The 15,462-nt window shown below is 40.8% G+C and overlaps 1 protein-coding gene across 1 annotated transcript in view; it reads right to left on the reverse strand.

The window, feature by feature from the left end:
- Positions 1 to 14,453, reverse strand: part of LOC115571034 (rho GTPase-activating protein 23-like) — a 68,693-nt gene extending 54,240 nt beyond the window's left edge. Inside the window, exon 1 of the mRNA XM_030400036.1 lies at positions 13,932 to 14,453. Within this exon, the coding sequence (XP_030255896.1) occupies positions 13,932 to 13,940 (9 nt within the window). The 5' untranslated portion in view covers positions 13,941 to 14,453. The remainder of the gene's footprint in view (positions 1 to 13,931) is intronic.
- Between the last annotated feature and the right edge of the window lie 1,009 nt (positions 14,454 to 15,462).

The raw sequence follows: 15,462 nt of genomic DNA on the forward strand, positions 1-15,462 counted from the left end.
ATAAGGCATCACAGAGCAGCTGTTGGTTAGGCTCCAGCAAAGTCTTGTTTTTACATTTCTGTGTACAGAACTAAATTAAATGAGATGAAGAGGTATTGATTGCGTTTTTTTCTTTTTTTCTTTTTTTTACGAACCCGCTAGCTAAAATCACGACATTGTTATGCTAGCTTAGCGAAGGCAAAAATGAGGCACATAATTCATCCTACAAATAAAAAATAGCTGTTTTTACCTATAATGAGCTTTGTTTTTATGCTAAGCTAGGCTAACCATGTCCTGTCTCTAGCTACATAGACATAAATGTATAACTATTGCCTTGAAGCTAGCATTCTTGATTTTTATTATCATGTTTTACCATTTCCATGAAACAGATGGATCCTGGCCCAGAAGAGACCTCATTAACTTTTGGTGCTGATGAGAAAAATGGGCAGATCCAGTGAGTCTTTCTCGCTTTCTTTAACATTGTGAAACATTCTTCGACATTTTCATTAATTCTCATGGATGCATGGATCTTAATGATGTTTTTTAGTCGTATTCAGGTGGCTGGTATCTATGAGTGAGTACAATTTTATGAAAATAAAGATAACTGTTGGGTGTTGATGGAGGTATGTGCGTTACAGAGTGCCAGTTGTATCCTTTGTTTTAAGCCTTGTATTGAATACTTTGCAAGCACAAAATACATTGTGGTATTTATTCTTTAGTACAGTGCTCTCTTTCATGGATGTTTGTTTGAAAAGATTAAGGTTAATTTATTTGATTATTTGCCTTTACACCACACAAGAAAAAAATGTGGAAGTCTAAGGCAATACTTCTGTTATCTTTTTCCAGAGGGCAGCAGGGTGAACAGACTGTGGCTGGTAGATTGGTAGCAATGATGTTCTGCTTTAAACACAATTCACCCAAATGATTTTCAAGAGCTTAAGGCTCCGAAAATATCCTGACATGTGACCTTTTGTGCTGTGCATACTCATTATGCAAATTTCCAGCCTAAAACGTACAAAAAATGAAGTGCTCGTGGCAAATTGCTTCTTTCGGTTATTCCAGTGTAATTCAAATCTAATAGAGGAACTGGTCAAAACCATGACCGTTCAGGAGGTAAGCCTTCTTCTCAAACAAACACCTGGCTGTCAGAGGAGCAGTGAAGTCCCCTCAATTCATCCACAGGAAAATCCTCCCAGAAAGCACATGTCAATCTCACAGAGCGCAGGCCCACGTACCATTACACAACGAGTTTAATCTGCTGGCCTTAAACCCCACCACCACTCACCACGCTCGCCAGCTCACACTCACATGTGCACGCCCTTGCACCACACACTAACACACAAACAAAAAAGTGTTTTCTGGCCCGTGCTGCATCCTGTCATACAACGCTGTAACTTTACTATAGAGCAAAAACAGATCTTTGAGTGATTATATGCTTAAAGCAAAAACACTGTTTAAGCATTTATATTTACATCACTAAATGTAATTAAAATACTACCAAATGTTTTTATGTAGCTGCATTGAGGCATATTTATCCCCTGCATGCCAACAAAACACATTACAAGCACTTAAGGCTTCGTGTTGCCAAGATGGTGAGTGGTATCAGGATTAATTTACTTTCTAGGCTCTTGCTCAGAATGTGGCTGCCAACTCTGCTTAGTCACCTGAAGTAAACCTGCTGCTAATGTGGAAACACTCGACAGGTTTCGTGCCACACTGTTTGTTGCCAATATATCTTGTCACAGTCTATTAAATACGTGCAGCTTTCACTTTTAATGTGTTTGTAATAGCTGTCCAAGGTCCTCTTCCATTGGTCAGTAATGTATACCGTCAACTAGATTGTGTGTTAATATGTGTTGTATAGATTATGTTTACATCTTAGATTTAAACTTCATGTGTTTGATTTGATTTGGCTACAGAGGGGATTTAGAAAACTTGATATTCAATGTATCTTGGGCACATTTCCTTGAAATGTTTTCCTCCATTTGAATCTAGTCTCTTTAATTGGCATTGGCAGGTATGACAGATACTGTGTCTACAATATGATTAAGTCATACAACCTATTGCAATGTTGGCACTGGATGGTAAGAAACACTGGATGTGATCTGGAGTTTTGCACAGTTTTGTCTAACATCAATGTTTGTTTCTGATAATGAGGTTGAATCACCAGAGGTCTATACATTTTTTGAAGAGTTTACCTTTTATTCACTGGAATGGAGAAAAGGATTCTTTGGCTGTTAATAATATTTTTGGTTGCTATTGACCTAGCCACAGAGTCTCTAATTAGTTCTCCAGCGATGTAGCACTTGAATGTAATTGTGGGATTTGTGAGAGACCGATTAAAAAAAGAATGGTCAACATTGAGGTAGCAGGGACCGAGATACCCTGACTTTTATTCAAGGGGTTATGGGTCAAACTTAAACTTGCTGGATCCTACATTTTCCATGACGCAACCAATTATATATATTCTAATAGACACTCATTGCCTCATAAGCACACATGATCAACACAGACTTTTCTACCACAAATTTGTGATCTCAAATCCAGGATGCAAGACTCCTGATGATGTCACCATGACATCATCAGGCTGAGTGACCGGCATATGTTGACTGTTCTAATTTTTGAACCACACAAGATCATTTTAATGCATATGTCAACTGCATACTACCATCTGCTATGGTAAAAAAAAAAAAACAGTCTACAACATCTGCCTGCTTGATGGCTAATTTGCTATTCTCTGTTGATATTTTTATTTAAGATCTAGTTAGTATTGTAGTGATATGTTAATAAATTCAAGATTTAATTAAGTGGCTATGAGTGGCTTTTTGATGGCAGTTTCTTGGTGGAGGCATAGACTGCAGTGTATTGTTATCGTGCTGTCTTTTCTGACGTTGCTAACACTACGTAAGCTTTGCAGTTGGAAAACTTGATCTCTCGAGGGGGGGTCTTACTCAGTGTCACGGTGTGTTGGCCATGGATTAAATTTACGCCGGAATATCCCTTTAAGAGTGAAATGCCCGCTTTAATGATAAAATGCTACAGCAAAGTTCAGTGTTGTGATGTATTTCAGTGAGTAAGCACATTGCCTGTGCTAAATGCAAGAATGACAGGCCGGCGTGGATGAGGTGTGTTGTGTCTAAGTTACCAAAAGAACAACTTACATATGGAGAGTAAAATCAAAGAGCACACAAGATAGATCCAAAGAGCACTTTTACTCTTCTGCCAGACGTATTACTCGCACAAACACACACACACATCCACTCACGTAATCTGTTCTCTTTGGAGGACCCTCAGGGGTTGCACTCTGGAGGAAACCTATTACCAGGTCAGGAGCACACACACACATACACACACAAGCACAGCAGAAAAAAGGTTTTCAACATTCTATTTTAAGATCAGATACAGCTGAATGAACTAGAGCGGAGCAGAAAGAAGCACACACACACACACACACACACACACACACACACACACATACATTTGTACACAAACACACTGGGAAATTCCTTCTTTCTCAAACACACACACATCATTAGACAACCTCCACACAAGCGCACAGTGCATCCCTACGGAGTAAAGCGCGTGTGCATGTGTCACAGTACAGATGGTGCAATTGGTCGCTGTAGGTGTGAGCCATGCAGATTGCAGCGCGCTGATGATGTCACATATAAGCGCAGCAGGGCAGCACAAATGCGATGTCAGACTTTGAGTAGAGGAGAATCATATTTATGATAAACATTCAAACAATACTGCATGCTCTGGAAAATCCTGAATAAGGGAAGATTTTGGAAGTGTAGGAAAAACTGTGTAAGTAGTAATGACAGGAAAATAAAGCAAGTACAGTACTTATGAAGTCAGCAACTGTGGCAACACACAACTTTGTAACTTTATGAATTGGGGTAACACATATCAATACTTTGATCAAGCTGAAACACCAGCATTGACATTGTAGTGCACTGACTTTGTAGACAACACACCATGCCCTATGTTCACTTTGCGTTCAGTCAAAGCAAACCTTTAGGCCACCTGACTGTGTGGAAGTGGAAGAGGAGCAAAAGCAAGAAGATGAAAGTCAAGAAATTGACACACAGGCCTTGAGGTCAAAAGGTATGATGTGTCCACTTCTTGGTTTGTTCTGTCACATGCTAAGACACGGTGTAACACAAGTAACAATAAAGTCTGTGAGCTGTCTCGGTGGAATCAGTTATAGAGAAACATGGATTATCTAAAGTTTGTGTGCCTTAGCAAACATTAGCTGCCAAGCTACCCATCATATCAGGCCTTAGTGGGCTGTAGCAGCAAACCTTGAGCAATTGTTATTTATTGCTATGAAACTGCTATTTGAATGAGGAAGAGAATTGAAATAGTCTCACTCATACTGTGTTCACCTCAAAACAGGTTGAACTTTGGAGCTTACTGCGACCCATATTCATATTTCGAGGCAGCAACTTCCAGTGTCCATAGTAATTATTATCATTACAACAGCAAAGGAACAAGTCAGGTGTAGAAGTGTAAAGAGCAACAAGTCCACATAGGGAGGAGGGTGAGGAAGGACGGTCTGTTCAAACGAGCACAGGACTTTCACCCAAGGGACTGCTGTCCGTGTGAAAGTGGTGGGCTTTTTAAACTCACTTACATAGTGAAGCTTTGCTATGCTACGTAATAACTATGTGTTACGTAAAGTAGTTATTTCAACCAATCCACGATGTCTTCCTAAACCTAACCAAAGAGTTTTAGTGCCAAAATCTAACCAAACTGCAAGCACATGATGAGGGTCCAAAGGAAAGATGTTTTGGGGGTGACTGGCAACTGACCAATTCAGTCATTTTGGTATAAGGATGTGTTGTCTTGCTCTATGTCACAAATGGATATAACGCACTGTATGCTGCTAAAAATGTAATATTTCTGAGGGAAACGGAGTGGATGAAAATAAAATCTGACTGTCTTTGAAACAATAGCTGGTGAGGCTGAGGGATTGTTTTCACTTTGCCACTACATTCCTCACTCATTAAATCAACAGAACATATTTCACTATATTGTTAGGTCAAGCGTGTCTAAATGCATGAATTCACTGGCAAACAATGAAGAGCAGCTGCTAAAACAAGGACTCTGTGTGTTTGTGTGTGTGTGTGTGTGCGTGTGTGTTTGTGTACCACAGGCAAGTCTATCTTATGCTATTGGTCATCATTCAGGGGGATAATACACATAACTGCAGTCACATACATACATTCATACATATAATTACCATTTCATTTGTGACAAAAAGTCTCTCTCTATCTCTCTCTCTCTCTTACACACACACACACACACACACACACACAGCTTTCATAGCTTATGTGAACAATCTTGTGGCATTACATTTTTTTAAGCATAACCCCTGAAAGAGTTTTCATTTCTTCATCCTGTCAACCTCTGAATGAAGTCACTCTCTTTGTTCATCTCACTCACTCATTTGCAAATTAACTGTTTGCCCAAAAAAGTGTTGTTCTGACCCCTTGCAGTAATACCTTTCATACAATCAATCATGTGTTTCACAATGCGATGAACCTCCGAGCTCAACTGAGCCTTTTCAAGAATTCCCCTTTCATACACAGTCATGATACTATCACATGTAACCAATGACCCTGTTTACCTGTGGAACGTTTCAAGAACAGGTGTTTTGGTTATCTGATACTCTCCGAAACACTCATCCACTATTTTTAATACGTTTTGCTATTTTATAGGTCCCAGCGTTCTTCATTTCCAGAAAGACAGAATTACTTGCCACCGCCAAAACTGCAGTTACATTACTCTGAAGGCTCTGATGTGAAAGAAAAACAGTTCAAAGACTCACACACAGGCCGCTGCATGCAGTTAAAAGATAGAGAGGGCTCTAATTAGAAGAATGATCTGCAGTCAAGCAGCAGTAAAATTCAAAGCAGCTGAGCTCTGTAAGGCTGAGCCGGGCATGCTATTTTTAAAAATGAAAGTGAGCATGGTCACTACTGTGACTTGTGTCTTGAATGGTATTCCTGCCGCAAATGTCTGCTTCTCTGAAGCAGGGCTGATCTTGAAGAAAAAAAAAAGTCATACAAGTTTAGCGGAGCTTTGGGTGGATCCTTACAACGTTTTTCTGCTTGAATGGAGACGGTTGTGGGACAGACTGAAGTTCAGTGAAAGATACTACAGGTAAGAGGTGTACTGAATTGCGAATATCATAAAGGCATGTGGTCTTATTATTGAAAGAAACACTGCAGTTAGGCCATATAATTTAATCTAAATACACTTTATTGAAAGTTTTTTTTTTTAAAGTCTGTCACTCTGTTTGTGTTGTAGAGCAGATACACTTTCCATTTTATCAATGTACTATTCTTCACTGCCCCCCACACGCTTCAGGATGTCCATGTGTTTTTTTTTACCCTTACATTTGTTTTTCTGGTGTGCTTGTTTACGGCCAAAGCCGTTCAAATCAGACAGATCTCCCTCTGTCCTTATGTTGTGTAAAGCTATTAAAGCTGGGGTTGGTGAGACTGTAGAAACCAGCAAATGCAAAGCTAGTTTTAGTTTATTTTTTTCAAGTACTGAACCACAACAATCCCACCGCCCTCCCTTCAGACCTCCCTTCAAGCCTTCCCCAAAACACATTCACGCTCACCACCTGACTAGATGAACTTCCCTGTAGCTCTCGCTGGCAAGGTGAGGGCAGTGTCTCAGCATGACGATATAACGGTATTATACTGAACATGGCTGTTGTTAGAACTCGCCACTGAGGCCTTAGAGGCCTGCAGCAGCTACAGTTGCTGAATTGTTCCTTTTAATTTCTCCGAGCATTTGATGATTGATTGCTGTTGGGCTGTAAAGTGACTTTTTATAAATATAACAATATTTTTTGGGGTAACTATGGACACTAAGAACTATGGTGGGCGGGGGGAAATAAAACAAAAGTGCATCACTAAATAAAAACAATGCCTTAAGCGTTTCTAATAAACCCTCCATAAAAACAATTTTGTCAAGTACATATCTGATGTTGTTAAGTTACATGCTAATGTCTTCCAGCTAATACTCTCTCAGTATCAATGCTTACAGGCCGTTTAACATATTTTTCTTAAGCATGTTAGCAGGCTAACAATTGCTTGTCAGCACTGCAAACAAAGTACAGCTGAGTTGGGAATGCTATTAGTTTTGCTTGAAGGGGAACACAGATGTTTAGGTTGAGCTATTTCAGTCTAAATGTAAAAAAAATAATAATACCAGTGAGAGTATCACCAGAGTCAGTAGGACAGATAATTGCACCACATTTCATTATGATACATCCAAGTCGTTGACTAACAACACCATTCTTAGACATCTAAACTCTAAATTCTTGATTCTAAAAATATCAAGCATAACACAAGTACAAAACTGTAGCTAATTTGGCATCAGCGTTAGGGAGAAATAAATTCAGTGGAAGTTGTCCCGTGTAAGAATGACTATTTCATCATACATCTCACTTTCTGCCGTGTCCTGTCAGATGACTACACAAAGACCAAATCTACAGCCGCTGAAATCCTGCCAAGTGGGACAAAATGTGATCAAACAGATCCGTCTGTGACATGAAAACATTTGAGAAGCACGCAGGAGCGGAGAACTGTCATGATAATTTTTCGCCACTCTCTTTTGTCCTACCCACACCCTCCCATTCCATTTCTCCCCCCTCCCCTGTGCTCTGCTGAGCGCTGATAACACTCAGGTCTGGTGCTGGGATGTCGATTACAGGCCCGGATGTAAGAACAGCCCGCAATGCTTTTGTGTCTCACTTCATTATGTCTCTGGAGTGTGTTTTTGCCTCTATGGGTCGAACTCAATAACAAACATGATCACGAGCATCAAACAACCACAAAGGTGGGATAATATGGTATGATTACTCTGTATTGACAGAGTGTTTTGGGTAACTTAAAAATACACGTGTTGTTGAAAATGATTATAAGTATATCCATAAAAATATTTCATAAAGAACCGCACTCTCGTATTCCTATTCTTAGAAATCACTAAATGTCACAGCTATATTGACCAGTGTAAGATAGAAACAATACGAAGAAAACCTCAATCTTCCGCAAGACTACCAGTCAGTCCACAATGCACTTTGTTTGGCCCTATGAAAATTACACCATTTGTTAGACTCTCCTCACTAGAAAAAGCCCTGGTGGTTTGTCCATTATACGTTGTGTTGTCCTAATTATAGGACGCCTTGTGAATAATGACTATTCTTTCTAAGAAGCAGAGGGCGAAGTAATGGGTAGAGCCGCAAAATGTTTTAGCCTAGATTCACATAAATGGACTCAAAGGCTGAAGAAGCCTCAGGATTCCACTCACTGTGAACCGAGCCTCTGTAGTCTACACGCTGGCTCTGCCCTTTTGACAAGGTCACATGTGAAATCTGCCTTTTTAACATGTGAAAATCCCAAATTCACACGCACAAACACACGCACACACACACACACACACACACACACACACACACTCGTTTGAAGGCAAATCTTATTCACACTTTTGTATCAGTGAGTCAACATTAATTATCCTGGTGAACATAAAATAGGACATCAGTAGAGACAAAACAAACAGAGACCCCATCAGTGCCAAAGGCCTGATAATACATTATACAAGCATTTAATGAGTTCAGCTCTGTAAACTCTGATGGATTTTTGACAGTCATCGTTCATCAAATATTTTCTTTGACATTGATCCCAACGATATCGTCACTCAGTGGATGTAGTTGCCTAAACATAAGCAAACCTTAAACATATGGGCAGCAGATCAGAAAATGCACTTAATCTTTTTTACAGTGGTCATTTGTAGAGGTTTTGAAAGCCACTCACAGCAGGCCTGTGAGGATATGTGACATGAATATACTTTAATGTAACATTTAAATAAGATTTGATTCTTTACTTGATTATTCAGTGGTAGTAGCATCCATACATTTCATGATGGTTGATGATGGCGTAAATGTTCCACCCTCAGATGCTCAGAATCTTCACAGAAACAATGAATTCAGACATATATACTATCTCACTAAACAAGTGGTCCAAATGTGTTATTGGTTGCAACCCGAAGTGTCTATCCAAACTCGCAAGAGTACCCTCTGTCCAACTTCCCTCTTCTCATCTTTGTCTCCAATCGTCCTACCCTTCCCTCGGCTGGATGAGTTTGTAAGGGCAATGTACTGAGTCAAATCCACATATAAGGACACACACTGGCCATTAGAGCACAAATGGCCAGTGCAGTCTAATTGAGAGAAGATATAAAGGAGAAGACCTATGAGAGGCCTGGAGGCTTCAGACAGCAGAGCTGCAGAGCTGGACTTAGTGCAGAGGATATGTCAGTTCAATGTGAGTCACTTCAGTGAGTCACAGAGTAAAGCTCATGTATGTGGAACATTCCTCCAGCCATTTCTGCTGGTTTTTGAACCTTTATCTGATAATGATGGTTCGTTAGTGGCTTTATTTTGGAGTAATTCATATCACGGTTTATTTTCTTGTGGTATAGAACATTCAAAGTGCACTGTCTCCGTCACTGAGAGTGTCATGAAATAGTGGATGGGAAGCCATCTTAATAGCTGATTCAGTAGACTTTGAGGAGGTTTGAAGGTAATGCTACGTTTAGTCACGTTCACCAACTTCCTTCCTCACTCTCTGATGTATCATCAAATGCCATCCTAAAAGTTATAGGGACAAGTGAACAGACACTGTTCAACATTGCCTTGAGTGAAACTGCAGAGTTATCTGAGTTATAACATTGTGAACATTTTAAGATTTTTAAATTCTTGACACTTTGGGCAGATCCAGGCTAGTGATTTCCATCTGCTTCCAGGCTTTATGTTTAGCTAGCTAATGTTAGCTAAGCTAACCATTGTCTGACTTGAACTCTGTATTTAAAGTGTACTGCAGCTATTTAGCATTGCACTCGTATAACACTGTGTTGCTCAAGGTGGAAGGCAAACAAAAAAAAAGTAAAAAATGGATGCAGTAAAACCAGAGATGTTGAATCCGCATAAAGAATCAGGTGTGTTCTGCTAGTAGCAAATGATGTAGTGTTGATACTCCAGCTTAAAACAGAGAGAAAGACCTACAGGTCTGTCTTACTCAAAACCAAACAGGCTGTTTTTTATTACCAAACTTACTGCTGCACCAACCAGCAGTGACATCACTGAAAGACATTTATCAGACTTTACAGAACTCTATCTAAATAGATACTAAAGGCTAGATAATTCTTTTTTTAAATCATGTATTAGGCTGTAAGGGCAAGTTGAAGTAGGAAGAACAGTAACTGTCTTCACATGAGGCTCGAAATCCCAATTTTGATTCAACAATTTCACTGAGCTCTTTCTCCTCTATTTTGTATGCTCTGGTTCTGTCTCCAGAAAATCAGATAGGTCGAGTTTCAAAGCGTCATATTACGGACCATATTTATATTTGTTGTTTGGCAGTGACCTCTAGTGGCTGTAGTAATTATTACTCCAGCAAAGGAGGCAGTCATATAGAGAAGAGCGGTAATATAAAGAGCCACAAGTCAGCATTGGAAGGGGGTTGGGGATTAAACAAACACAGGAATTTCACTTGGGAGAAGACTGCTGTTCAAATCCAATGTGAAGCCCAAAGTCATGGTTATTTTGATTTATCAACATAATTAAATTATATCATGTAAGTAACTTTTACAAAATGTACGTACATACCTTTGTAATTGAAGTTACATACGTTACAGTTATTTAAAACCAAACCTTGATGTTTTTCTAAACCTAACCAAGTAGTTTTCTTGCCTAAACCTAACCAAACTGAGACCATACATCGGCAGTCAGGCAACCCTGTCGCGGGTATGCCACAGTCACTTGGGTTAGTTCAGCAGTAGAGCCAGCATCTTGTTATTCGGAAGGTCGCTGGTTCGATTCCCCTGTTTGGCATGTTGAAGTGTCCTTTGGCAAGATACTGAACCCCAAACTGCTCCTGCTGTGACATCAGTGTGTGAATGTATGTACTGATTACTGTCAGTTGCTTTGGACAAAAGCTAAATGTATGCTGCAACAGTCATGTTATTTTGGGAACAGTGACATTTGTTGTTTTGGGAGTCACTGGCAGATTAATTATTCATTCTTTTTGGTATGAGGATGTGTATGTCCTATAATGTCCGCTTGTATTATTAATCAAATTTTGTCTTGTGTATTTAGATGGAATCAGATCAATGCATGTCATCAAAAGTTCATTTCAGATTGAAGTCTCCCCTTACTCAAACAATAATACATATTTAAACAGCTGAAAGTACATTACATGAGTCAATACTGTAATAAAAGTATAGACTAATACCATTGTGGTCTATTAGTCCAATCCTATCTGACGATGCATGTTTGTTTGACAAATTGTTGGGAACTTCATCAGTTTGAACCTGTCTCATATTTGTTCCAGTAAATGTGTTTGGCTATCCACAAGAGCAAGAGCAGGATATCCTGACGTTTCCACACACACAAATGCACAACCTCCAAAAACACAATGCACCTTTCACACTCGCTCAGCCTGACTACATAGTTTCTCCATTATCCTGCCGGGCAGAATGAGCTGTTCCACCCTTACACGCTCAAAGCCTGCTCTATCTTTAAGGATAAACTGTCCTTTATATCAACATTTCCATAAAGACCCCCCCATGCTCTCTTTCTCTTACTGTCTGTCTGATTCACCAACTGTGAATTGACCATACACTCTGGCCATACACTGTCACAGTCTGCCCATACACACACACACACACAACACAGACAGAAAAAACAGCATCACTTGAGCCGATTGGCTAAAAATACACAACCTTCCTTTCTCTCAGGGAGATACTCTCGCCCTCATAGAGACGAGCCCAAAATACTCCCCTCCTCATTTCATTGGGTTTTGTTGCACTTGGTACACTGCGGTTGCTCCACTGACAGCCCCAAACATACACTTACTCATTTTCCAGCGACTGATAGATGCTCTTCTTCCTTTTCACCCAGACGTCCTTGGTTGAATTCTTGGATAGAACTACACTGAGACTACATCAAAAGTTTCTGATTTAACTGAGACACCATAGATCCTACATATTAGCACAGATGAAATGTTTGTATCAGGTGTGGCCGCCGACAGGAGATTCTCTCAACAAAGGAACTCGTGAGTTAAAACTTTAAAATGTAAAACTGTCAATAAGCAGCAGGGGCGAGTGCTCGTTTCAATGCAAAGCTGCTGGGAATAAAGTTCCCATGAGGTCAAAGTCAATGTTAAACTCTTCTTTATCTTAGCGATCAGCCAGTATCAGGCCCAACAATGGCAAAAAAAAAGCTGTTTTGTAGGCGTTCTGAATGGTATTTTAGAGTAAGTTCCCAGAAAACAATGCTAAAGCGTAGACTGTTTACTGCTGCTGAATGTAGCTGAGGTTAGGTAGTTAGCTTGTAGCCGTGCAGCTAAGTTAGCGCTCCTGTTTGCTGACTCAGTCGTAGGGGTGCCAAGAGCCAAATTGGGCAAGAAAAACCACGTCACTGCTGTATTCTCTGTCATCACACCAGCTTCCATCTTCTGTTGAGGTTGTGTTGATCATTCCTGTCAGGCAAGGTTCACTGAGAGCTGCCAGTCTGCCCAGACCTCTTGATCCATGGTGAGGGGCCATTTCAAGGGAACTTTCAAGGGTCGAACAGGGCTGGACTACCCCCCCCATACATTGGTGTTCTCCGGGGAACATGTATTTTTGCTAGTAGATAACGATGTAGGTACTGCAGTATCGTAATATCTGTCATAAAGAACATCTAAAGGTGATTGCTGAGACTCATCCCCAGGTTGGTGGCCCAACCACCCGGGAAACGACACTCAACAATCAACTATCTCGACACTGAATCTATCACATGCATTAACATACACATGTCCAATCCAGCCATCAAAACAACGAACAGAGAAACTCGGTTTACAACACAGAGCAACTTCACTCTCTGCTCAGGACGCCATTACTCCACTACATCTCTACATAGCAAATAGTGTTGCTGTATTAATGTTCAAAATCTCATACACTGTACTTAACCTTTGAATTGGTGTATTTTGAATTGTTAGCTAAAGCTAATACTAAGCATACTTAGAAACACATAAAATGTATAAATGTACATAACTGTCCAGTATGACTTGCCACAAGAGTTGACAACATGCCTCCCAGCAACATTCAGCTCACAGCCAGCTGACGTCGTAGGAAACACCCACAAACATAATGTCTAAAACTTGTCTTATTCTATTTTGAACAATGTTCAAATATGCATAATAACTGCAGACTCATTGTATCTATTTACGCACACAGGAGAATTTACATTTCAACTGTAACAGCCCCACAACACCAATGCTTGTTGTGATTTAGGGGTTGATATTGCCGATCAAATTTGAAATGAACTGAATCACCACAAAGTAACTGTCGCAGAGACACCCTGGGGTCCGGCGTCCTGGGGCAGTTTCCCGCTTTGCTCACTTGGTAATCCAGCGTTGGATCTGTGCACGTAATGTCACACAGATTCTGAGCAAACATGTACTTCAAACTCTGCGAAATTAAAAGCTACGAAAAGTACTATGCTTTGCCACAGTGCTTTGCCACATTACACGATAATTCTACAGACATTGAGCTAACCTCCAAACACATGCCACTTTTAGCCTTTCTTCCATTGTTCTCTTTGGGTCTACAGCGATGCAAAGTTACTCGCAAGACCCATCTTGAGTGTTTACAGCTCTGTCAAACATGCGGCTAATGCCTGCATGTCTCTTGAAGGTGTGAGAGGAAGCAAGAGAAAGACAAACAAAGCATGAGGGCTGTGACAGGAACTTCAGCTGAACTCAGTGAGTGTGCTGATGCATTTCAAATATCCCTGTTTCAGTTATATCCCAGTTTTCTGCAACAACATGCATCCTTTGTGTGTGTGTGTGTGTGTGTGTGTGCTTGTTTGTGAGAGAGGCTCTCCTCACCTGGGACATGGTGTTCAGCAGGACCTCAGCTGGCTCCAGCTCCTCAGCATGGCTTGTGAAACTCTCAGGCTGGTTCTTTGTAGATGTTGGGGTTCTGGTGATAGAGGGGAGTGGTGGGAGAGTTCACTTCCAACAGTGTTGTAGGTCTCGTGTCGTTGGTGTGTCGCAAACCCACGCGCTCTCACACACACACACGGGCGCACACACCACCTCCTCCTCCACACTGTCTTCTCAAACGCTCGCTCTTGGAAACACAGTACTCCTCCTCTCTCCTTGCCTTCCCCTTCTTCTCACTCTCCTTCCCTCTTCCTGGCCACAACCTTTGTGGAATCCCCCCCCCCCCCCCTGTTTTTTTTTTCTTTTCAACTGACACAGAAGGAGAGAATATGTCAGAGGAGCTTGTATCCCTTTAATTCTGCCCTCCACGCTCCTGTCTTCCCTGCTTCAGTATCTGGTTGGTTGTAATCTGGGCTCACGCCGCTCACTGCCTCTCCTTTTCCCTCCTCCTCTCGCTTGCTCTGCTCTCTCAGCTGCTCCCCCTCCTCCCCCTTCCTCTAAAACCCTCCTGCTTTTTCCTCCCCTCACTGTACACAGCATTAGTGAGAGACAGAGGGTAGGGGAGGGTGGAGGGATCAGAGGGATAGAGTATGTGTGTCTGTGTGTACCATGTGATCTGCTGGTGTAGTAGGATTCCCCCAGCAGCTGTCACACTCATTCCTTCATGGTGCTTCACTATGAGCTTCATACACTTCCACTGATGACCAGTGTTGGTAAACTGTCAATAGAGCAGGATTACCTAAAACCAGCTGAATCCCTGCTGCAAAGTGAGGCACAGAAAGAGATTTACTGTTATATACTATAGGTCCCACCCCAATGAGGCGAGGCATCTAAGGGAACAATGTGGGGTAATCTGAACAGAACAAATAAAAAAAAAAAATGTCATAATAACAATTGGTTGATTTCCCAGTAAATTACTGGGATAAACGTTTAGGTTATTGATTTTCAATATTGACACTTATTGTTCAAAAATATTGCACTTTTCACCCTTAAAAGGTTGAAACGTTCACAGCGGATGTCAGATGGATGTATACACTCTGCCACAATAAGTTAGCATAAGTGAATCATCGAACTGATCCCTGAATATCCCATACCTCCTTTTATGCTTTTGTTCTAAGTGAAAAGTCCGACATCTCATTCAGCTAGCTAACACTGGTAGCATGCCAGCTGTAAAACATAAAGATTACATGCGCAATGTTTGGGGTCCATGTGTCGTTTGACAAAATATTACACAAAACTGGCCACCTACCAGGCTAGCCAACCTCCTCACTTATTTTTTAACCATGCATGATTGGTCTTTTTTCTTCTGTATAACCATGTATAACCATGTCATACATGTTAACACTGGCCTGTCTATCTATCAGAAAAGCCTTGAAGAAAGAAGACTGTTACAGTGGGAACTTTCCAGAGGGGCTGAAACATCAGTAAAATGATTGGATTTTTATGATGAGCAAATACAGTGTTCGGGATCTTC

This window comes from Sparus aurata, chromosome 20 (assembly GCF_900880675.1).
Source record: "Sparus aurata chromosome 20, fSpaAur1.1, whole genome shotgun sequence".
In the NCBI taxonomy this organism is placed as follows: domain Eukaryota; kingdom Metazoa; phylum Chordata; class Actinopteri; order Spariformes; family Sparidae; genus Sparus; species Sparus aurata.